This window comes from Henckelia pumila, chromosome 4 (assembly GCF_033568475.1).
Source record: "Henckelia pumila isolate YLH828 chromosome 4, ASM3356847v2, whole genome shotgun sequence".
Lineage (NCBI taxonomy): Eukaryota > Viridiplantae > Streptophyta > Magnoliopsida > Lamiales > Gesneriaceae > Henckelia > Henckelia pumila.
Genome location: NC_133123.1, coordinates 77393911 through 77414442, shown reverse-complemented (window position 1 = coordinate 77414442; position 20532 = coordinate 77393911). Strand labels below are relative to the sequence as shown.

Below are 20532 nucleotides of genomic sequence, written 5' to 3'. Positions count from 1 at the left end.
ATCAAGAAATCAACAAATTCCAAGTGTGACATTTTAAATCCACACATTGCATCTAGCTTTCATCGTCATCCTTTGAAAACTAATATTTAATTGAAAAAATCGTTAGCGTACGTATAACAGGTGTAATTTAGCCAACATTTCCCAATTAGCAAGCAAGGCTACTTAAATTCCATGTTTCGAGATCCATATATCTACATAGTTCCAAGAAGAATAAAATAAAAATCAATTATTTAACAATATAATTAAGGGAGTGATTACAAACATTAAAAAAAATACTTATTTTTGGGGGGAAAAAATCAATTTTATATATTTCTTAAATCATTATTTGTGTAACAAAATCCAAAGCACAGGGAGACGGACGTTCTATACAAATGATTTTAATTAGTGAAAATTTGATATTAGAATCATTTTATTTATCACCGGTACTCACTTTTGATTTTTGTTATATATATATATATATATATATATTTTGAAAATACTATATTTTTCTCTAATTCTTCTATACGACAAAACTATAATATTTTAATTTGTAATCTTTTAATTTCCAAATATTCCTTAAGACGGAACAAGAATTCCTCAATCTTTTGATAATAGGAAGATTTAAAATATACAAATGGATTTGAAATTGTTCAATGTGGACAATTTAGATGTAAATATAAAAATGTAATGTATTATATATTATATATATTCTAAAAAAATTAGAGAGTGAATCAGTAAATAATTGCATATAATTTTTTTTTAAATGTAATTGGCTCTCCGTGCAATCAGTTAGTTAATTAATCCAAAATGCCAAATTAAGCTATACAATGAAATGTCAAATTTAAATCTGATATCATCAAGGTAGGTATTTTATTGTAATTAATCGGGTTGCGAGTCATTTATATGTATATATATATTTTAATACAAAATTAAAAATTTGACATTACTGCTAAATTATTTAAATATTCCTTGTAATTTCCTGTACATTTAAAAATTAAAATAATTTTACCTCTGATTTGGTAAACTTGTAGTCGAACAACTCAAATTTTCTATATTTAAATTAAATTAAATTAAGATGACTATACTGCGCCCCACGTCATAACAAATTTCTAATTGTGCAAAGCATAATATATTTTTCTGGAAAAAAAGTTTGAGAGTTATGTTATAGTATATTATATGTGTAATGTGTCGGATCCAACGTTTTTCATTTTATTAAAAATTATATATCATAATATTGATTTCCCCTTGATATAATTCAAATCACAGTAGCTAAGCGTTACTTTCGCTTTTCTCTGTTGCACCAAAAATATGTGTGCATATGTATATAAAGTTATTCTAAATATTTCTTTGAATTCTTCTTTTTTTTAAAAAAAAGATAATAATGACTTGTCATTTTGACGAGTCAAACATTAATTACTTTGTTGAAATTCTGAGCTGTTCCATAAAATATGATTATATTTTTATTTTGTCAAATAGTCTGACTCACCATAGAGTAAGCTACGGAAAATGACACCTTAATTAATATAATTTTTTTTTTTTTGAAGAAATATAATTTTATTGCTATAGGGTCTTTTTTTTTTTGGACATGTAATTGTTAATATTGTTTCTTAAAGTTCATGAATGACATGATCAAATGCAGATCTACAAGATACGTTAATGTTCTCTTTAAATGAAAAATCCTTTTATATGTATGCATATCATATATATTTTCTCAGAAATTCGACATAAATTTTTTACGTTTTCATTAAAATTATCTATTAATCAAACTTCTTGTTAGATACGGGGTGTGTGTATATATATATATATATATAATAAATCATTAAAAATTCTAATACATGTGGATCCCTTGGCCCAAGATAAAATTTTGATTCTGTAAACGCACACTTTAATATTTGTATATGTGTATATATATTAGTATGATACATTGTACATGGTAACCACTAAAACAAACCCCATGGCTTCTTGGGATCATATATACGTATTACATGTATATTAAATACGAATTTCTATCAACAAACACCACAGCCTCTAAAAAAAAAACCGAGTTGGCATTAATATTTCCTCGTGACTTTGAACTTTCAACCATATCTTAGATAATGTTATCCATAACTCCCCATTTATTATATTTTACTTTATAAATACCAATATTTAATTCACATCCAAGAGCTACAAATATCCCTCTAACTCCCCCTCATTCCACACACTTATGTGTCTTTTGTGCGTGTACCCGGCCCCATTTTTACGTGTGTTAATTCTTTTAGCACACATTTATGGTGTTTCTCCGGTTCATTTCTTGATTAATTCTCTTGAATTAATTCCTCGATCCGACCATTATTTTTTCGATATCGATATCAAGATTTCTAGAACTGAATCACTACTAATCCCAGTTCAAGATTTTGATTCATATTGTTGTTAACTCAATGGGCGGGGACAAGAAAATACTGTTTGAGAAATACGAGATGGGAAAGCTTTTAGGCCAAGGTATATATATTGTTTAAGACAAATGCTGTCTGAATTCAGTTAGGCCTTAATAATGTTTAAATTAAACTTAATTATAGAGAATTTGTTTAGATGGATACAAGATCTTTTAACGTCTATATATCTCATCATTTATAAGATTGGAACCCGAAATTTTCCTCCATTATATATTTTCGATATATATATATACAACGTAACATGCACACGTCTAGATTTCAAAATTTTCTCATAACTTTTATATATATATATTTTCAGGTACATTTGCCAAAGTTTACTACGGCAAAAACCTGGCCACCGACGAGTGCGTGGCGATTAAGGTTATCAAGAAAGACGAGGTTATCCGAAGCGAAAGAATGATGGAGCAGATCAAGAGGGAGATCTCCGTCATGCGATTGGTGCGCCACCCCAACATCGCCGAACTCAAAGAAGTAATGGCCACGAAATCAAAGATCTACATAATCATGGAGTACGTTCGCGGCGGCGAGTTGTTCGCCAAGGTGGCGCGTGGCCGGCTCAAGGAGGATGCGGCCAAGAAGTACTTCCAGCAGCTCATCAGCGCCGTCGATTTCTGCCACAGCCGCGGAGTCATCCACCGCGATCTCAAGCCGGAGAATCTCCTCCTCGACGAGAACGAGGATCTCAAGATATCCGATTTCGGGTTGTCGGCCTTGTACGAACACCGTTGCAAAGACGGTCTTCTTCACACTCAATGTGGGACGCCGGCGTACATTGCGCCGGAGGTCTTGAAGACCAAAGGCTACGACGGAGCCAAGGCGGATCTATGGTCGTGCGGCGTCGTATTATACGTTCTTTTGGCGGGTTTTCTTCCATTTCAAGATGATAATCTTTCTATCATGTATAAGAAGATCTTCCGAGCGGATTACGAGTTTCCGCCGTGGTTTTCGACGGATGCAAGAAGGATTATATCCAAGGTATTGGTTGCGGACCCTAGTAGAAGGATCGGGATCCAAGGGATAATGAGGGCACATTGGTTTAGAAAAGGGTTCAAGAGACCTAACGCATTCTCCATGCAAGAATCATTATTCGAAAAATTCGACGAAGATGAGAAGTTCATGCATGAGACGTCAACGATCAAAAAGTCCCCGTCCTCGCCGGCATTCCTCAACGCTTTCCAGTTCATTTCGTCGATGTCTACGGGGTTCGACCTGTCGAGCATGTTCGAGGACGAGCGAAAGGTGGGGTCCACATTCGCGTCGAGGTGTCCGGCAAAAGTTATCATGGGGAAGATGGAGATGGTGGCGAAGAAGCTAGGGTTTAAGGTTGCGAGGATGAAGGATTTCAAGCTGAGGTTGTTGGGGACCACCGAAGGTCGGAAGGGGAGATTGTCGCTCACCGCCGAGGTTTTTAAGGTGGCGCCGGAGGTGACCGTGGTCGAGCTTTCGAAGTCTTCCGGTGACACGTTGGAGTACATTAAGTTTCGTGAGGATGAGTTTAGGCCGGCGTTGAAGGACATTGTTTGGACATGGCAAGGTGACCCATTATTTGGTGAAGTAGAAGAATGTTCCAAGCAATAATTTTTTCCATTTTTATAATTTTATTTTCCATGTAATTGATTAACACCCATTTTAGGGTAACACACATGTATTTAATTTAATATCCCCTTGAATTGCCATATACGGACTTTTTTTTTTTTTTTCTTTTTTGATGTAACGGATTGAGGGTTAATTATTTTCTTTGGCATGATTTGTATATAATAGTGCTTAATTGATGCAAGTTGATCTTTTGACTTCGTAAACTTCAGCTACAATTAAACAAGACGTGTGCAACACAAATTATATTTATTAAATTAATATATATATGTTTGTTCTAAAGTTTGTTAGTTCGTAAATCGTTATAGTCAGTTGACACGACACAAAAAAATTTGTTCAAATGATATATTTTATTATGAAATTATTTAATAACTTAATTACTATGAAGGCAATTTAATTAAATTAAATAATGAAGTACATATTCATTTACATTATGTTTGGGACTCTTTTAACATAGTAATAAAATATAATACAACATTTGAATATATATATATATATATATATATATATATATATATATATATATATCGTCTTAACTCGATGAAATACCAATTGTGAATAATATTTCTCTCTCAAGTTATTCATAGAATGTTTAAAAAGTAATGGACTAGGCACATACGTACTCAAGCCACTGAAGAGTCCAAAACTAATTTGCATTTCTCTCTTTCTTTTACTCATCATATTTTATAATTTTCAGTATCATATTTGATTTTCATTATTTTATAAAATCAAAATTGTATTATTTAAAGAAATGAGAATAAAATAAATACACTAGACACACTCATTCGAAAATACAACCATTCAATATCAAATCATTCAAATAACGTCTCAAAATATTATATCAAAAAGATATAAATTAATGTTTATATGTCAAAAAAATTCAATTTAGAAAAAAAAATTCAATTTTAACATAAAGAAACAACTCAGCTGAAAGGGCGTCCTTGCAGGGACTCTCTACGCGGTGAAGTGCCGAACACCGAATATAAACTTTCTCAACTAATAGGCATGATGCAACACTTCTATTAATATATTTACTTGACAATAATAAAAGTAAAACAACTTTCCTTGAGATTGGTTTTGGACATATATAGATAACAATAGAGTGGGGCGGGGTAAGGGTGGGTATATATGCATTCTCTATCTCTATGTTCGTTTCCAAACTCAAACTTCATCTGCATTCCCTTCCTCATTATAGATATTTTTTCAGGATTTTTCATCCTCATCTTTACAATCGTACCAAGTCCTGATCATCATCTTCTTCATATCCGAGAATATATATATATATATATATATATATATATATATATCACTTTTATTATAATATATATAATATTAGTGAATTTTATTATATGATAATCTAAAAACTATTATTCAATTTTATGATAAATTAAATAAAATATTTTGGGTAATAATAATTTTGATTGGTAACAATATTTATTATTAAAATATTTTGATTATTTTTAAAACTTAAGAATATATTTTTGATTTTTTTTTGGGATTTTCCAGGTGCCTAAAAAATTTTTATTGCATTCTTGAGTTTATTTTAAAACTTTTTCAAAATTATAATTTTCAAACCCGGACTAGTAAAAAATTAAATTTTTATATTTTAATTTTAGGATTTTCAAACTTAAAAATTTTATTAAGTGTAAAATTAATAGTGTTAATGTTATAGTGGGGGAGTATCACTTTTATAAGTGAGAGTAGCACCTTTAATTCCCTCCACTCACACAGCTACTTATACATATATACACATATACATACACACATTATACACCCAAAATATAAAATTAACATAACATAAATCTCAACCCAAACCCTAACCCCAAGCACGCCGCCTCAGTACCGTACCCTTCCTCTCTACTAAATCCCGTCGGCCCCTCTCCCCTTGAGTTTTTCGGCCGCCGCCGACCAGCCCCCACCACCACGCCGTCTGGAGGTTGTCATTTCGAGGTCGAAGCTCTTGTTAGTCGGTCATCCCAACTTGTTCTCTTCCATTTTCTTGTGCATCTCAAGTCCTGGGTAATATTATATCATTTCTTGAACTACCAAGCATAGATATTATGATTCTTGCCCTAAAAATACTACTATTTTGATTTTTTATTCCATTTAAAAATGTTTATCGCTTGGTTTCTATTCAAAAAGCAGCAAAGTGTCATGTAGGAATTTCGAAATTTCCATTTATTTTTTTGCTAGAATGAGTTATGTATTGATTTGGGTTGAAACTTTATTGATGAATATATGCTTGTATTTTGAGATTTGAAGAAAAATTCAATTTTGTCATGTGATATTTAACTCATGCATGTGTGTTGGGATGTAATTAAGTTATGTATTATGTATGGTCCAATTCTTGAAGTTGCACATTGAAATTTTAAAATCCAGCATGTTATATTGAGGCATTTGGGCTTAAGTTCTGAAAATTTGGATGAATGGTGTTGGGGAGATGCCCATGTTGGATGAAAGGGGGTGAAAATGTGGTTTTGTATGAGTTTTAGATAGGTGGGAATGGATGGATTTGTAGGTTTGTTGGTTAAGAACTTGGTCATGGTGTTCGGTTAGGCTGGGTGAGGCAACTCGGGCTAACCATTGACTTGAGCTAGCTTCGGGCGTGAGGTTTGGCTTAAGGGTCATATGCTGGTCAAAAAAAGTCCCAGGTGGTGTCTCGTAGGTCGTAAGGTGTGTTAGACAATCATTGAAATGTTTGAAAGGAGTTAAGTTAAGCGAGGTCTAGTACAGATTTTTATCGTCTCTACGATTGACCTCTATGATTTAATTTTGATTGTTGGATTATAGGGCTGGGCAGCGGGTGTCCTGGTCATACTTCAATTGTAGAATGTTGGGGTCTTTTCGGGTCAAATTGGGCGCAATTCAGATAAGTTTCAGGTAGGATATGGCTGAATCAAGTTGAGGTGGTTAGAGCAGTTTTCGGGAAGGTTTAGGGTTGTCCGAAAACTCAAAGTGAACGGGCTGCTCGGGCCTACTTTGGAGGTTAAAGACTAATCCTTGAGATGGTTTAGGACTTATACGAGGCGTCTGTTTGAACAGGAGGTGTCACGCCACGCGCCCGGGGTTGGTGACATCGCCGTTGCTTTCAAATAAAATTCGAAAACAACCAAACTCTTAGTACAAAATTTAACTAAAACCAGTCTATTTCATAAATAAAATTCATAATAAATATTCTGTACAACTCAAAATTCTCAAATATAGAATAAACTTATGGAAGCGTCTTACAACTTAAAAATAAGAATAATAATGATAAAAACTCAAAAATTATCTTCCTCAGCATCCCAATACATATCTTTTTATTGCTCATCTAAGTCTTCATCTTCATCATCTGGGAGGAAAAAGGTAAGGGGGTGAGCGTTTTGGGAAATATTCAGCAAGTGAGGACCGACCGATCATACCAAAAATACATATATATAGATATATTCATTTGAGAAAACTCATACTTGAACAGTGTCAAAACAGTGTTTTAACAAAAATCATCATGAACAAGAATTATATAGCAAAACTCCAAATATTATCTTGAACAATCGAAATTTTAAATCATACATAATATTTTAAAACAAAATTCCACTTACTGTAGATGTGTATATAAATCAATAACTTGGCAAGGCCTGAACCGAAACTTAGAAGCAAAACTCTTGAAAATTCAGATTCCAATTTTTGAAATTGGCGATTGTTGGATTGACCTTTGAGCGTTATCTCTTCTCAATTCCTAATGCAAATCCACGTGTATGAAGAAGGGAAAGGGGCCAACTCCTTTTACTCAGAATATAAGCCTTGAACCTCGAGAATATGGAGATGAAATTGGACAGAAATGTACCCATATTTACTAGCTTAGATTCTCAAAAATTAAGAGAGAAAATTAGAGAAAACTTTGAGTGATTATTCCTATGGTTTGCTCCACTATTTATAGGCACCCAAAAGAAGTTAAAATTGACTAAGATACTGATAATCAAATTTTAAATGAAAATTATATCTCTCAAGATTTTACTTTATCTATATCCAGATCTTATAATATTTTGTAAACTATTTATCAAGATATACTAATTATTTCATAACATAAATAATTTAATAAAATCTTCACCTTAAATAGGAAATTTTCGATTTTTACAGGAGGTCATTCGGATATGGTCGTATGGTCCAAACGCCCTTATTGACTCATTAGTGGGATAAGTCTAAGATTTTAAAGAGGGTTTTTTTTTTTTAAATTTTAAAGAGGGTTTTATGTTTAGGGGCACCCACATATACATCATTCATCCATGATTCAAAGTTTTATGTCATTATTTGAAGTCGTATCTTGGAGCTTGTCGTTCTCATCCTTCGTGTGAGTAAAATTTCAAACTAATCATGTTCAAGTCAGGGAGTTTTAAATCATGAAAAGATGAAAAGTCAATAAATTAAATGTAAAAGAATTGAATGAGAAAAGTTGATTGTAATTTAGACGTGCAATGTTGGGTCGGAGGATGCCTTGACTCACTTGCCAAATTAGACATGTAGTGTGTGGTCGGGAGACATATCGGCTTCTCTATCAAATCAAACGTGTAGTGTGTGGTCAGGAGAAATCTCAGCTTCCCCATCAAATCAGGTGTGTAGTGTGTGGTCGGAAGAAATCTCAGATTCCTTACCAATTCAGAGGGACAATGTGGAGCCAAGAAGAACTCGGTTTTCTTGCCGACATAATACTTGTTACGCCTTAAATGCATACAAATATTGGTTTCAACAACATCTAAAAGACAACGGTTTTTTAAAAAAACTGTTGTCTTTGGACTTTTAACAACGGTTTTAGTAAAAACGTTGTTGTTGGCAGTATTTTAATGAACAACGACAACGGTTTTTAAAAAACCGTTTTCTTATATGTGTCAAAGACAACGGATTTTAAAATTTGTTGTCTATGAGCGGGTTTTTTATGATCTACGACAACGGTTTTAATTAACCGTTGTCTATGTGCGTGTTTTTTTGGGTCTACGACAACGGTTTTTATTAGAATGTTGTCTTTCCTTTTTTATTTTATTTATTTTATTTTATTTTTTTTCATTTTTTAAATTAAGAACATAGAAATAACCATTCACCTAAAGGGCAACACGAAATCTCAACACCAGAAAGAAAAAGAAAAAGAAAGGGGAAACCAATCCCTAGCCCTAACCCGCCGCCCCAATCAACCCAGCTCTTCCCGTGTGCTTCGTTGGTGCTATTATCTCTGATCTTCTTCATCCTCTTCCCGCTTGTCCAATTATCTCTGTCTCTGCTCGTATGTAGTCCTACGCGCCACGACGCGGAGGAAGATCTGGCTGCCGTTGGGGAACCTGGGGCTGCCGTTCTTGGGGGAGACCCTGCAGCTGATCTCCGCCTACAAGATGGAGAACCCGAAGCCGTTCATAGATGACAGGGTGGCGAGGTACGACGCCGTATTCACCACGCATGTGTTCGAGGAGCCGACTGTGTTCTCAGCCAACCCAAAGACGAACCGGCTCATACTGCAGAACGAGGGCCGGCTGTTCGAGTCGAGCTAGCCCGGGTTGATAAAGAACCTGCTGGGCCGGAACTCGCTGTTGCTGATGAGGGGCAGCCTCCACAAGATGGTGCATTCGCTCACTATGAGCTTCGCTAACTCGGTCAAGTCATTAATCTTTCTTTTATTTCCTCACTTTATCACTCAGAAAATAGGTATTAGTGGTTTGGGGATTTTCCTTTTAATTATTTTATAATCTTTGAATTATTCAAAAGTGTAGTAAATATCAAAAAGGGAATTGATTTAGCAATATTATTGGAAATTTACTATGAGTTTTTTCAATGTAACCAACTATGCACAGTACAATATGTCCATTCACTGGTAAGAAAAATAGGGTACATCCCCTTAATATATGTTGATCATAAGTTGAAATAAGCGCTCATTTTAATGATGGTGGCTTGTAGGCATGGACCGAAGCAGTATAGAAATGGTTAGGCGGACGGGCCGACTTATATTACTCAGGGTTCAATCCAGACAGAGAACTATGTGTATGATTTCAATATTACAGGACAATGAGGTACACTGTGGTGGCATGCACATATTTTTTGGTTGAGCGCGGGCCACTGTTTATGGTGCAATTGTGATTATGCCTATACAATGGACTCCTTTCCCTTTCCCTCAACCTGATAGAGAAGAAGTAATCGTGTTAGGTGAGCATATTTCTTTATTTCTTGGTATTTTGATCCCTTTTTTTTCTTGATGAATTTTGTTGAGTTGTTACACTTTTTGTGTTACCGGAGAATGGTGGAATGTAGATATTGAACAAGTGGAGAAACAAGGAGAGAGCATGGGATTGCCTCTGAATATGTCGGATGGGAACACGATAAACCGGAAGCCAGGGCCCTTGTTTCCATGTTATGAGAAACATACGAGTGTTTAGAGACTACAAAAGTTGAAAAGATCAGGACATTTTAATCAGCTTTTTTTGTGTGTCTCATTTATCATATACTTTTGCAATGGAAGTTGAACAAGGAAATACATACCTATTATGTGTATGAGAGAAAGGAAGAAACTCAGGCCTGTCCCAAGTTCTTGAAATCCCTATCTGTACTTATAGTGAAGAGGTGTTTAAAAAATTAGCCCCTTTTTCTATTTCTACCTCAAGATTGCTGCACAGTACATGACTTTTGGTTTTATAATTTTTTAGGATGCTCAAGTTTCTTATGATCATCACGCTATTATAATACCCCATTTGTGAATGATGTGAATGGGATACATTTATCGTCTCCTGGGGCATTAGCGCATCAATGAGTCATCTCTTCTATACAGATTTCTTTACTTCAAATTATGTGAGTGTGCGCATGATTTTAATAGATACTTATGATGTACAGTGCCATCCCGGCCTATGGTTCCAGAGAAATACAGAGCATTATATGGTTATGGAAGTGTTTCATGGAAGGATCGGATGGAGGATTGGAAGAAGAGGCAAAGCGAGAAACTTCAGATGGTCAAACTTCTAGGGAATAATGATTCTGAGGACTTCGATGGGAGTGAATTGGACCCTGATATGCCTACGTAAGCAAAAAATTCTCTTAAAATGTTCCAGTAGCTTGTCCCATGTTTATGTTCCCTATTTCAGGGGCTGTCCACATGTTGTGCTTCAGCTCCTATGAGTTTTGTCTTTGTATCATATTTCCTAGGTTTTCTGGAATACCAACATATTATCCTCCTGTTGGAGTCGGACCTGTACTGTTTGCGAATAATCTTAACAAAATAAGATAAATAGTTAAATACATGACAATACATGGTTATCTATTCTGACTCGAGTTTGTGTGGATTTGAGTTACTACTGGAGCATTCTTTTGGGCCCTTAGCAACACAGCCTTGAGAACTCCATATGCATATAACACATTTATATCTGCAACTATTTAGGTGGATATTTACAGAAATTGTAATTTTTTGACTTGGATCTATATTTGAATTATGCATATAACACATTTATATTTGCAGTTGATGGGAAACACAGATGTTTCGAATTTTCACCAAGTACTGGAAAAGGAGAGCCATCAGAAAATGAAATTTGAAGAAGGGAGACTTTTACGAAGTCAATTTGCACAACTGACTATCGAGGCTAATCAGGTATGTTTTTTTTATTATTTTCTCTTTCATTGGAAATTTTATATTTGAATGGTAGCTATATATATAGGGCTAATTGCATCCACATCCCCTGTGAAAAGTCTAAAAGGCATAAAACCCCTTAAGAAATATTAATAGGTTAATGCATCCCTCAGTTTTTTAAAATGTAGCACATTCACCCCTATGTTATACAAACTCGGGCACATTTATACCCTCTCATAGGGGTTTTTATGCTATTTTTTTTAAAACATAGGGTCTAACATGCTATTAATTTTACACAGGGGGTTTTATGCCTTTTAGACTTTTCACAGGGGGTGTGGATTCAATTAGCCCATATATATAACACTTATTAAATCACATTTGCACTTTCGTGCTATGTATTTCGAGTTCGTTTAGCTTATCAAATTTAACATTTCTATGGCTGAGCATCCCTGTGTTATTTTTTTAAAATCAAACAAATGATAAGAGCTTGACCCCATCAAAGTACAGATGACTAGAATGTAATCATCTGTAGAGATTTCTACAGCCATTTCCTCTTCTCTCAGATTTTCCCATGTTTAACACAGACATTCTATGCTTGATTTTTATTTGTTTGTGATATCTAGAGGCTCTCTCAACAGAGGAAACTCTGCAAACCCTCTACTTGGCTTAAATTCCCTTTCTCCACTTAATCATCTACAATTTAGAGATGATAGTGGTGGAGAAAGAGCATCAATTACAAACCTTCATGAACAATGTACTATTTTTTGTTTATTTCATTTCATTCATCTAAATTTCCTTGAGACTTGCTTATCAAAATCTTATTTTGGCAGTTGGATTGTAAAAGATATTGTCGTTGCTTGAGTCAGACGATGCAAGTGTCTGAATCCATGCTGTCAAAGTAGTGGCCAATTTAGCCAATTTAGCTGCTGAAGGTGCTTCGCTTTCCTCAAATTTCATTATATATATGATATTCTATTGCTAACTTGGCTATGAATGGTAGCTTATTTTTCAGTTTGCGGTCTTTATATATCTATTTTCTGAACATATTTTTGAAATGGTAGATTTAATATTTTTCTTGTGTTTTTCTGATAATTATTGCTTCCCGTTTGGTTGAGTCGATGATCTATTAAATCTATGTCTTTTTTGAGGTTATTATAAAATTAATATTCAGTAGACTTGTGTTTAAAAGAATCAATTAAGAAATCTATTGTTAAAGATACGGTAATCATTGTTGGGCAAGCATATTAAATTACAATAAACATTGTACAAGTATCTGAAAATTGTTTCATTTAAGCTTGTAAATACCAAAGTCACAATGAAGCAGCGGTAAACTATTATTCCTCTCTGCATCCTATTCTTAGGCGGAAATGTGGACATATTTGTCCCTAATTCAATCTTATAGAAATTTTGTATCTGAACGATGGAGAAAAACAATGTTTCTGATTTGGTTTTCAAGGCTTTAATTTTGTGTTTATGAATCATCAGGGTATGCTGCGTTATGTGTTTGATCGCCATGAAATAGTCCGGTACGATGTGAAGCAAGTATGTTTCTCAAAGAAATTTTAATCTCCTACTGTACAATCTTCTTGGTATAGGATTTTATTGAACATTGATTTAAATTGTTGCTAATATTGTAGGTGATTTGCTCTGTTTGTTACACAGAGCAGCCGGTATGTTTTCTTCCCCTGTTTCGTACTACTCTTTGTTCTAGTCCATGCTCGGAGTGATTAGAGATGATTAACTAAATCCATGCATTTTTTTTCTATCTCCTCCATATGAGTCTTTTGACGAGTTTGCTGGGTTTGCATCCATATTCATTTTATGTTTATCCTCTAAAGGGTGATATTTACTACGTAGTGCATTTAATGTTCTAAGTTCTATCTTGTATCTAACGATTTCATTTTCAAAGCAAATCTGTGTTTGTTACTCTTATCTTTATATTCAGTGATGAAATAATCTTTCAGGTTGCAGAGCCTTTAAAAGCCATGGTAGTCGAATATCCGCTAGAAGATGTTCAACAACTTGCATTGCATTAGAATTTTTCTGGCAGAATTTTTTTATTTTTCTGTAGTGTGAATTGCATTAGAATTTAATTTCGAGTGATTTGTAATACTAAAAAATTGTATATTAAATTTTATTTTTGAAATTTTGGTTTATTTATAATATTGAAATTTTTATATTATTTTTTTTTTTGTTTTTTATATGGAAAACGATAATTGTAACTGATGGTGTTGTTAAAAGTACGTTCCTACGACAACAGATAAAATCCGTTGTCGTTTCCCTCAAAGACAACGGATTTGTGTCTACGACAACGGATATAATCTATTGTCGTTTCCATCAAAGACAACGGATTATATCCGTTGTCTTTGATGGAAACGACAACAGATTATATCCGTTATCGTAGGGGCGCACTTTTAACAACATCATCAGTTACAACAGTTTTTAATCCCTTACGACAACGGATTTTATCCGTTGTCTTTTTGCGTTTTTCTTGTAGTGGTCGAAGAAGATCCCCATTTTCTTATAGTTTTGGGACGACCTTTATTAGCCACTGGAGAAGCGAAGATCGATGTGAAAAAAAAAAGTGAAGTGACTATTCAAATTGAAGATGAAAAAATCACCTTAAATGGTTTTGACTCAAGAATCCATCAAGAGAAAGAGCAAGAGGAGCGAAAGTTAAAATAAGATAGAAAAACTGAACGATGTTACAAAATTGAAGTGATCAGAGAGGAAAGCAAAGAGTCTGACATAATGATGAGGATAGTGAAGAAGTTCAAGAAGAATAGGGATCAAATCAAGAAGGTTTGGAGGGAGAAAGAGAAGAACATGATCTCCAACAAAGTAGCAATGACGTGCTAACACTGGCGTACAGTCAGGCTGATGACTATAAACAAATCTTTTTGGGAGACAACTCAAGCATTATATCATTTTATTAGTAATTATATATATTCATAATTTTTGCTAATTTATATTTGAATTTGCAGCAATGTTTTTATAATCGGACCGGTGATCGAACCGATCGACCACTAATAAACAGTTCAATCGGTTCGATCGGACGGTTCAATCGGATTAATAAAAATAAATATTATAATTTTATATAGTAAATAAAGTTTTAATATATTTATTATTAATTACTTCATAGGTTTTATTAAAATTTTAAAATGAAAATTTCACCAAATATCCAATTAAAAATCACATTGAATAGATTATTATATGAATTATAGTATGTTATTATATAATATCCAAAAATCAACTAATAAGTAATAACCCCAAAATCTTATCTTAATAAATAAGGGTAGGCTTTCTACTTACTTGTTTATTTATATTTATATTTCAAATCACAATCTCAACTCTCAACTTCCAAGCTTCAGCCGTCCTCTTCTTCTCCTTTTTTTCCCCTGTTTTCTCTCGAATCTCGATCTTAAACTATGCACTTCAAGATTACCACTTTCGCCGCAGATACACTGCAGTTCGTTGATTATGGTAAATTAAGATCATATTTGGACAGATTTTGTAACCTACTTTTCTTCAATTATTTTTTTTTTTTGAAAATATTTTTTCTTCTATTTATATGTTGAATTGCCATACGGGTCTTTCTTGTCTTTTTATTGTTTATTTGTTTATTTATTTATTTATTTTTTTTAGAAGTATTTATTTATTTATTTATTTATTATCAATTAGAATTTGGAATTTGGAAGCATATAGGTCTTTATTTGTTTGTTTTCTTATTTGTTTATGTGTCTTTTTTCATTATCAAATAGAATTTGGAATTTGGACCCGAGTGATTACAGTTTTTCTTTTTTATTTTTTAAATATAATAACCGGTCGGTTATTACTAATCGGCCGGTTTCCCGGTTTCGGCCGGTTTTACCAGTTCGATTTGGTTTTTTCCGGTTCAACCACTTTTTCGGGTTTTGACATATGTCCGGACTGATCAGGCCATCGGTTCCTGGTAGAACCGACCTGTCCGGTCTGGTTTCGTAAACACTGATTTGCATGTCTGATCATGATTTCATTGAAATATTATTTATATACGAGTTTTAGTTGTTTATTGAAGCCCAGAGTTACAGTTCCGCCACTTATTCATACGAAGATGGAGAGTGCGGCGATTACTGATGGTCGCCGCCCGAGGTATCTGCAGCCCTATGTTTTTATTGTTTTTTGTACATTGAGAACAATGCACGATTTTAAATTAATTTGTAGGTTTGTTTTATTTTTTTTTGGCGGGTTGTTTTTTTGTTAAGTTTTTTTATTACTGTGTTTTGTGATATTTTGTTTGTTTTATGGCATAATGTATGTAATTTTTATTAAAAAAATTGTTTGTAATCTTTTAATTAGAAAAAACACTTTGTCATGTCAAAGTAGTGAAAGAAATGATAGTGTGGTCAATGATGAGAAAACAATTGTGTGAATTTGGTGAAGCCAAATAGACAAATAAATCTTTAATTAATCTGTGACGATATTAAAAATCAATCCATTATGTAGTTTTAAATATGATTAAGACTATATTAGTTTCAATTATTTAGTGTAATATCAAATTGTTCATTCTTTGTGGGACGATATCCGCAGTTTATCACGTACTAACACTTGACACCGTACACTTGTGGTAAGAAATCACGCAAAATTATACATAATTCATAATAAAATATGAATTAAGAACTGACAATAGTTTTAATACCCTAAACCCTAAACCCTTAATTTTAAAGAAAATCTTTTTTTGGTTAATACAAAAATTGTCAAAAATTAGCATTTTTTGTCATCCAAATTGTGGTAGATGATGGAAGAAAAAAAACTCTAGCCTTCATAATTTGATGTTTACTATGACAAAATTTCTTAACCTCTTTCTCGGGCCATATTCCTTTGGTGAATGAGCATGAAACAATAAATTATTCAGACTCCATGTATATCTATAACAAAGGACACTTCCATTGTCTGAGAAAAAATACAGGTGATCCCTTGTAACTTGTCCAACGGTGTCTTCCAATCCCCAAAAGCCTCACACATGGACGTGTGATTGAGGATGGGCTGGGTCTCGCATGGATACTTTCTATGTGGTGAAGTAGCCAAGACTGAAGATGAACGTATCACAAAGTTATGGTGAACCACTTGCACCAATTTGACCATTGACAATGATGAAAGCAAATTGACTTTCTAGGATTGGTTTTGGAAAAAAAAAAATATAACCATGAGTTGTCAATATGTACACATGACAACATGCACAAAGTTTCATGGATGTGCAAAATAGGTATGGATTCGGGTTTTGGAATTTGAAAAATCCGAGAATCAAATTGGGGACGGGTGTAAGAACCCAAAAATTAAGTTGAGTCCAAATTCAGTTGAGGATAAAATTTAGCATACTCAATTCAGTCGAGGTTCGAATTCAGTTGAGATCCAAGGCCCAAATTCAGTTTTCGAAGTGTAGTTGAGCTCAAATTCAGTTGATTAAGTTCAACAGACCAAAATCAGTCGAGTCAACAGACATTCAGTCGAACTACAACTGTTGTTTCAAAGTTGTAACTAACTCATCAACTCAAAATCATGGCAAATAATGTCATTAAATGGGGGCCTAACAGTAAGAATTTTACTTATAAATAACACTCAGATTTTTGAGATAATGTTACACGTAATTCTGAGCAAAAAGTACCTAAAATTCAAGTGAGTTGAGTAAAAGAAGGTAGTCGGTTGAACAATTCAATTGAGCAGGCAATCGATTGAGCAAGTACATGATTTTTGAATTTCAAGGACAACCAAAATCTGTTTAAGAATATTTAGTAAGTGGGATTTCTTATTTAAAACTCGATAATATATTTTAAAACTGTCTAGCATGTATACTTGTGTTAAAATCCTGAACTCCCAAAATCTATATTTTTTATGCACTAAAAATTATGAACTAGTAGTAGGAATATATATTTTGAATACTATGTTTGGTTATGTTCTTATCTAATCTTTTAGAGGATAAACATATAAGAAACTTACCACGAAACTCATAAGTGAATTTAGTGCATAATTGAGGTCTGTTATTTTTAATGAATGTATGAATTCTGTTATGATATGTATATGTATATGAGACTCTATCAAAATGATTTAAAAGCTGAGATGACTCCTCCATTTACTGAGTGACGACTATATCATTCACCTACCTAAAACCATATCAGATAAGAATGAATAAGAAATCAAAGAAGAAGAACAAAACTAGCTATTTCCGAGTTTGGAGAATATTGATCGTGATTTCTGTTGTCTAGTTCGATTCAGTTTTTATTATTTTATCTGTTGCGTTATTATTTTTTTTTGTTTCCATACAGAAATTTTGATTTTATTTTTGTTTCCATACAGACAATTTGATTCTAGTTATATAAAAGACGATGTGAATTCAGTTTTATAAATAAACAAACTGTAATGAGTTCTGAAATCTGAGGCTTGTTAACTTTTAATTAACAATTTGAGAATAACGCTGATCTCTACCAACTCCAGTTTTGAGGTGTGACAATGGATATGAGGATGTTACCTCATTCCCGAATTCTCCTTGAAGTCTCAGATAATGATGACGACGATGACGATATTACTGAAAATGAACAAAACAAAAAATCAAAATTTTTAATCTTCAAATCTTGTTCATGATTCAACTCATCTCTCTAATGATAATGGTGTGGTTTCATCTTTTTTACTTATTAAATTATGAAATACAAATTTTTATGTGTTTAAATAATAATATTATTTATTTATACAATTGGATTCTTGTATCCATATTGTTTAAGTTTGAAATATTTTTTTTTAACTCAACTAGTATTTAAAAAAGTGACAGCGATTGTGATTAAATCATTGTCGAATAGAAAGTACTGGGATGATGATGACAATTTTGATCGGTCTTCCCTATTAAGGGAGTAAACAAATCGAATCGAATCAAAAAATGATAAAATTTTACGGATCGAATTTGGCTCATTTTAAGGTCGTTTCTGATGATATAAGTGAAGGCATCACGAGAAAACATTGGACCAAGGCCGAATATAAATGTCACATAAAGGCATGGTGCAATGCTTCCACTAATTCTATACTTAACAATGACCAAAGCAAAATGACTCGATGAGGATTGATTTTTTAAAGAATATCACCATGATTTTTCAAATTGACGAAAAGTATATATACACAGAACAACATGCAGTAACATTTCGTGCATGTTGCAAAACGAGTATTCATTTTTCAAAACAAAATGAGCGAATTATAAATAATCAACCAATATAGGTTGTCATTTGAGATGAAACTAATAATTATGATATATTTTATTTTAATTGAAATTAGGCATGTTTCTAATTAGATTTATTTAGTATACTCAAGCTCAAATAATGTTTGAGGAAGATCATGAGAGTCCATGATCTAATGAAAAAACTTGGTAATCTAACAAAAATGGTAGAAGTTGTCATTTGAAAATCTCAAAGCAGTTACGATGAACGCCACCAAGAAGCTGAAAAATATTCGATGTTGTCATTCGAAAAACTCAAAGAAGTTACGACGAACGCCACCAAGAAGCTGAAAAATATTCGATGATGAATTATCTTCATCTTCTTTCTACATAACCTCCAATATTACACCCACTCTGTTAGGATTGTTGACGTATTTAGAAAGAGGGTGAATGAACAATCTAAATTTTTCTTCAAGATTTGCTAGGAGAGATGGAGTTAGCAGCAAATCAAGTGTATCATGTCTATCAAACTAAAAGCAGCAGCCTACTGAATTAGTGCGAAAACAAACTACGTACTGACCATCTAGTGAAGCTTAAATATGGCAAGAAGTGTGACACCAAATTTTTTTATGGAAGTTTGAAGGATAAAACATTCTATGTCTCATCTTCTTTTGTTTTCAGAAGATATCAATTAAAAGATTTGATTGGTATACTCTTTAGTATAAAACCATTTCAGTATGAATTATCTACTGTCCACTGAAACTCCTAGTATCTCACACGGTCTATCTTTTGAATCGACTTCGTTCAAAAGTTTACAATTCTCAGAACTTGATACTCACAAGTGTTTACAAATATTGAGGCACAATATTGATCCTAAAGATCTGATATATCGACGAGTGTGTGCAAGAGTATCTTTTTGAATGGATACTTGAGAGTATTTTTCCTTTGAAAGCAGTAGGATGCTTCTTGTAAGCGCTTTTTTTTTTTTTTTTTTTTGTCCCTCTGATTGTTCCTCCTTGAAGTGGCCGATCTCGATCAATTACTTTATATAGTTGTTGGTTCCAACATCCACAAACGACTTTATTTGCTCTTTAATAATTGTCCATGCAACATAGAATATATGTATCAGATTTATGTGTTCTAAAAGGAATGTGCAATAAATACTCATTTAATGTTTAGTACGCTGCATTAAAGGCGATGTCTTATCATATCAGAACGGCTATTTTAATATGTATTGTGATGAACATTGCTTATTGATTCTATATTATCGCAAGTCTATTGGTTCTATTTTGGTGTTTTGACATGTTCACATTCTACTGGTTTTGTTCTACCGATTTTGTTCTAGCTAGTCTACTGTTTTTAGAGACTAAGCGTATTTTCTAAGTACTGTGATTGTCTTTACTGCTATGTTTTTACTGGTATGTTTTGATCTACTACTGCTGATGCAGCATACATAACCAAAACTAAAATTCTTAACACAATATCGATGAAGGAGACATGTAGGAATTCAGGAAAATCGTTACACCAATGAGAAGAAATGTCTTCAAAAAATCCATGAGAAGAAAAGAATCGAAAGATCCAAAATCTCTGGGTTTGTTCAAACAAATGTAAGAAAAAGAGACATACTATTTTGAAGAAAAAAAAAAGAGAATTTTGAAGATGGCTCTAACAGAAAATCATTTTGCACGAATTGAGCAAAATACGAAAAATAAGCATGAAATTAAATAATATTTGATGATGTCGGAATTTTATCTCGGGTTCGGTCTGGTAGAATGGAT

General features: G+C 33.2%; 2 protein-coding genes and 1 long non-coding RNA gene across 13 annotated transcripts; all 3 read left to right on the top strand.

Annotated features, from left to right (window-relative positions):
* Positions 1–2399: 2399 nt before the first annotated feature.
* LOC140864661 (CBL-interacting serine/threonine-protein kinase 5-like) lies at positions 2400–3992 on the top strand. Its single transcript, XM_073268954.1, has 2 exons — positions 2400–2460; positions 2713–3992. Exons 1-2 carry the CDS (start codon positions 2400–2402, stop codon positions 3990–3992), a joined length of 1341 nt encoding a protein of 446 aa, XP_073125055.1.
* Positions 3993–5776: 1784 nt separating this feature from the next.
* LOC140860093 (cellulose synthase A catalytic subunit 6 [UDP-forming]-like) lies at positions 5777–13754 on the top strand. 11 transcript variants are annotated; one of them, XR_012143594.1, is made up of 9 exons: positions 5777–10169; positions 10275–10583; positions 10667–10770; positions 10851–11034; positions 11470–11598; positions 12408–12509; positions 13063–13119; positions 13215–13247; positions 13542–13754. XR_012143594.1 is itself a non-coding variant. In XM_073262871.1 (8 exons), exons 2-4 carry the CDS (start codon positions 10106–10108, stop codon positions 11471–11473), a joined length of 252 nt encoding a protein of 83 aa, XP_073118972.1. In that variant the 5' UTR covers positions 5781–6026; positions 9924–10105; the 3' UTR covers positions 11474–11598; positions 12408–12509; positions 13063–13119; positions 13215–13247; positions 13542–13754. The 11 variants fall into 11 exon arrangements, 8 of the variants coding, with proteins under 8 accessions (XP_073118972.1, XP_073118971.1, XP_073118970.1 ...); XR_012143593.1 differs by having other exon boundaries at positions 10260–10583; positions 10667–11034; XR_012143592.1 differs by having other exon boundaries at positions 5778–10169; positions 10667–11034.
* Positions 13755–14872: 1118 nt separating this feature from the next.
* LOC140866734 (uncharacterized) lies at positions 14873–15794 on the top strand. Its single transcript, XR_012144966.1, has 2 exons — positions 14873–15060; positions 15622–15794. It is a non-coding gene; the product is annotated as an uncharacterized lncRNA (long non-coding RNA).
* The last annotated feature ends 4738 nt before the right edge of the window (positions 15795–20532 follow it).

What these genes read in the sequence shown, in the direction of transcription:
- LOC140864661 (XM_073268954.1), top strand. Translation starts at nt 2,400, where the DNA reads ATGGGCGGGGACAAGAAAATACTGTTTGAGAAATACGAGATGGGAAAG. An exon ending in GGGAAAGCTTTTAGGCCAAG is followed by an intron (nt 2,461 to 2,712) that starts GTATATATATTG and finishes ATATATTTTCAG; the next exon opens with GTACATTTGCCAAAGTTTAC.
- LOC140860093 (XM_073262871.1), top strand. Translation starts at nt 10,106, where the DNA reads ATGCCTATACAATGGACTCCTTTCCCTTTCCCTCAACCTGATAGAGAA. An exon ending in AGAAGAAGTAATCGTGTTAG is followed by an intron (nt 10,170 to 10,850) that starts GTGAGCATATTT and finishes TATGATGTACAG; the next exon opens with TGCCATCCCGGCCTATGGTT.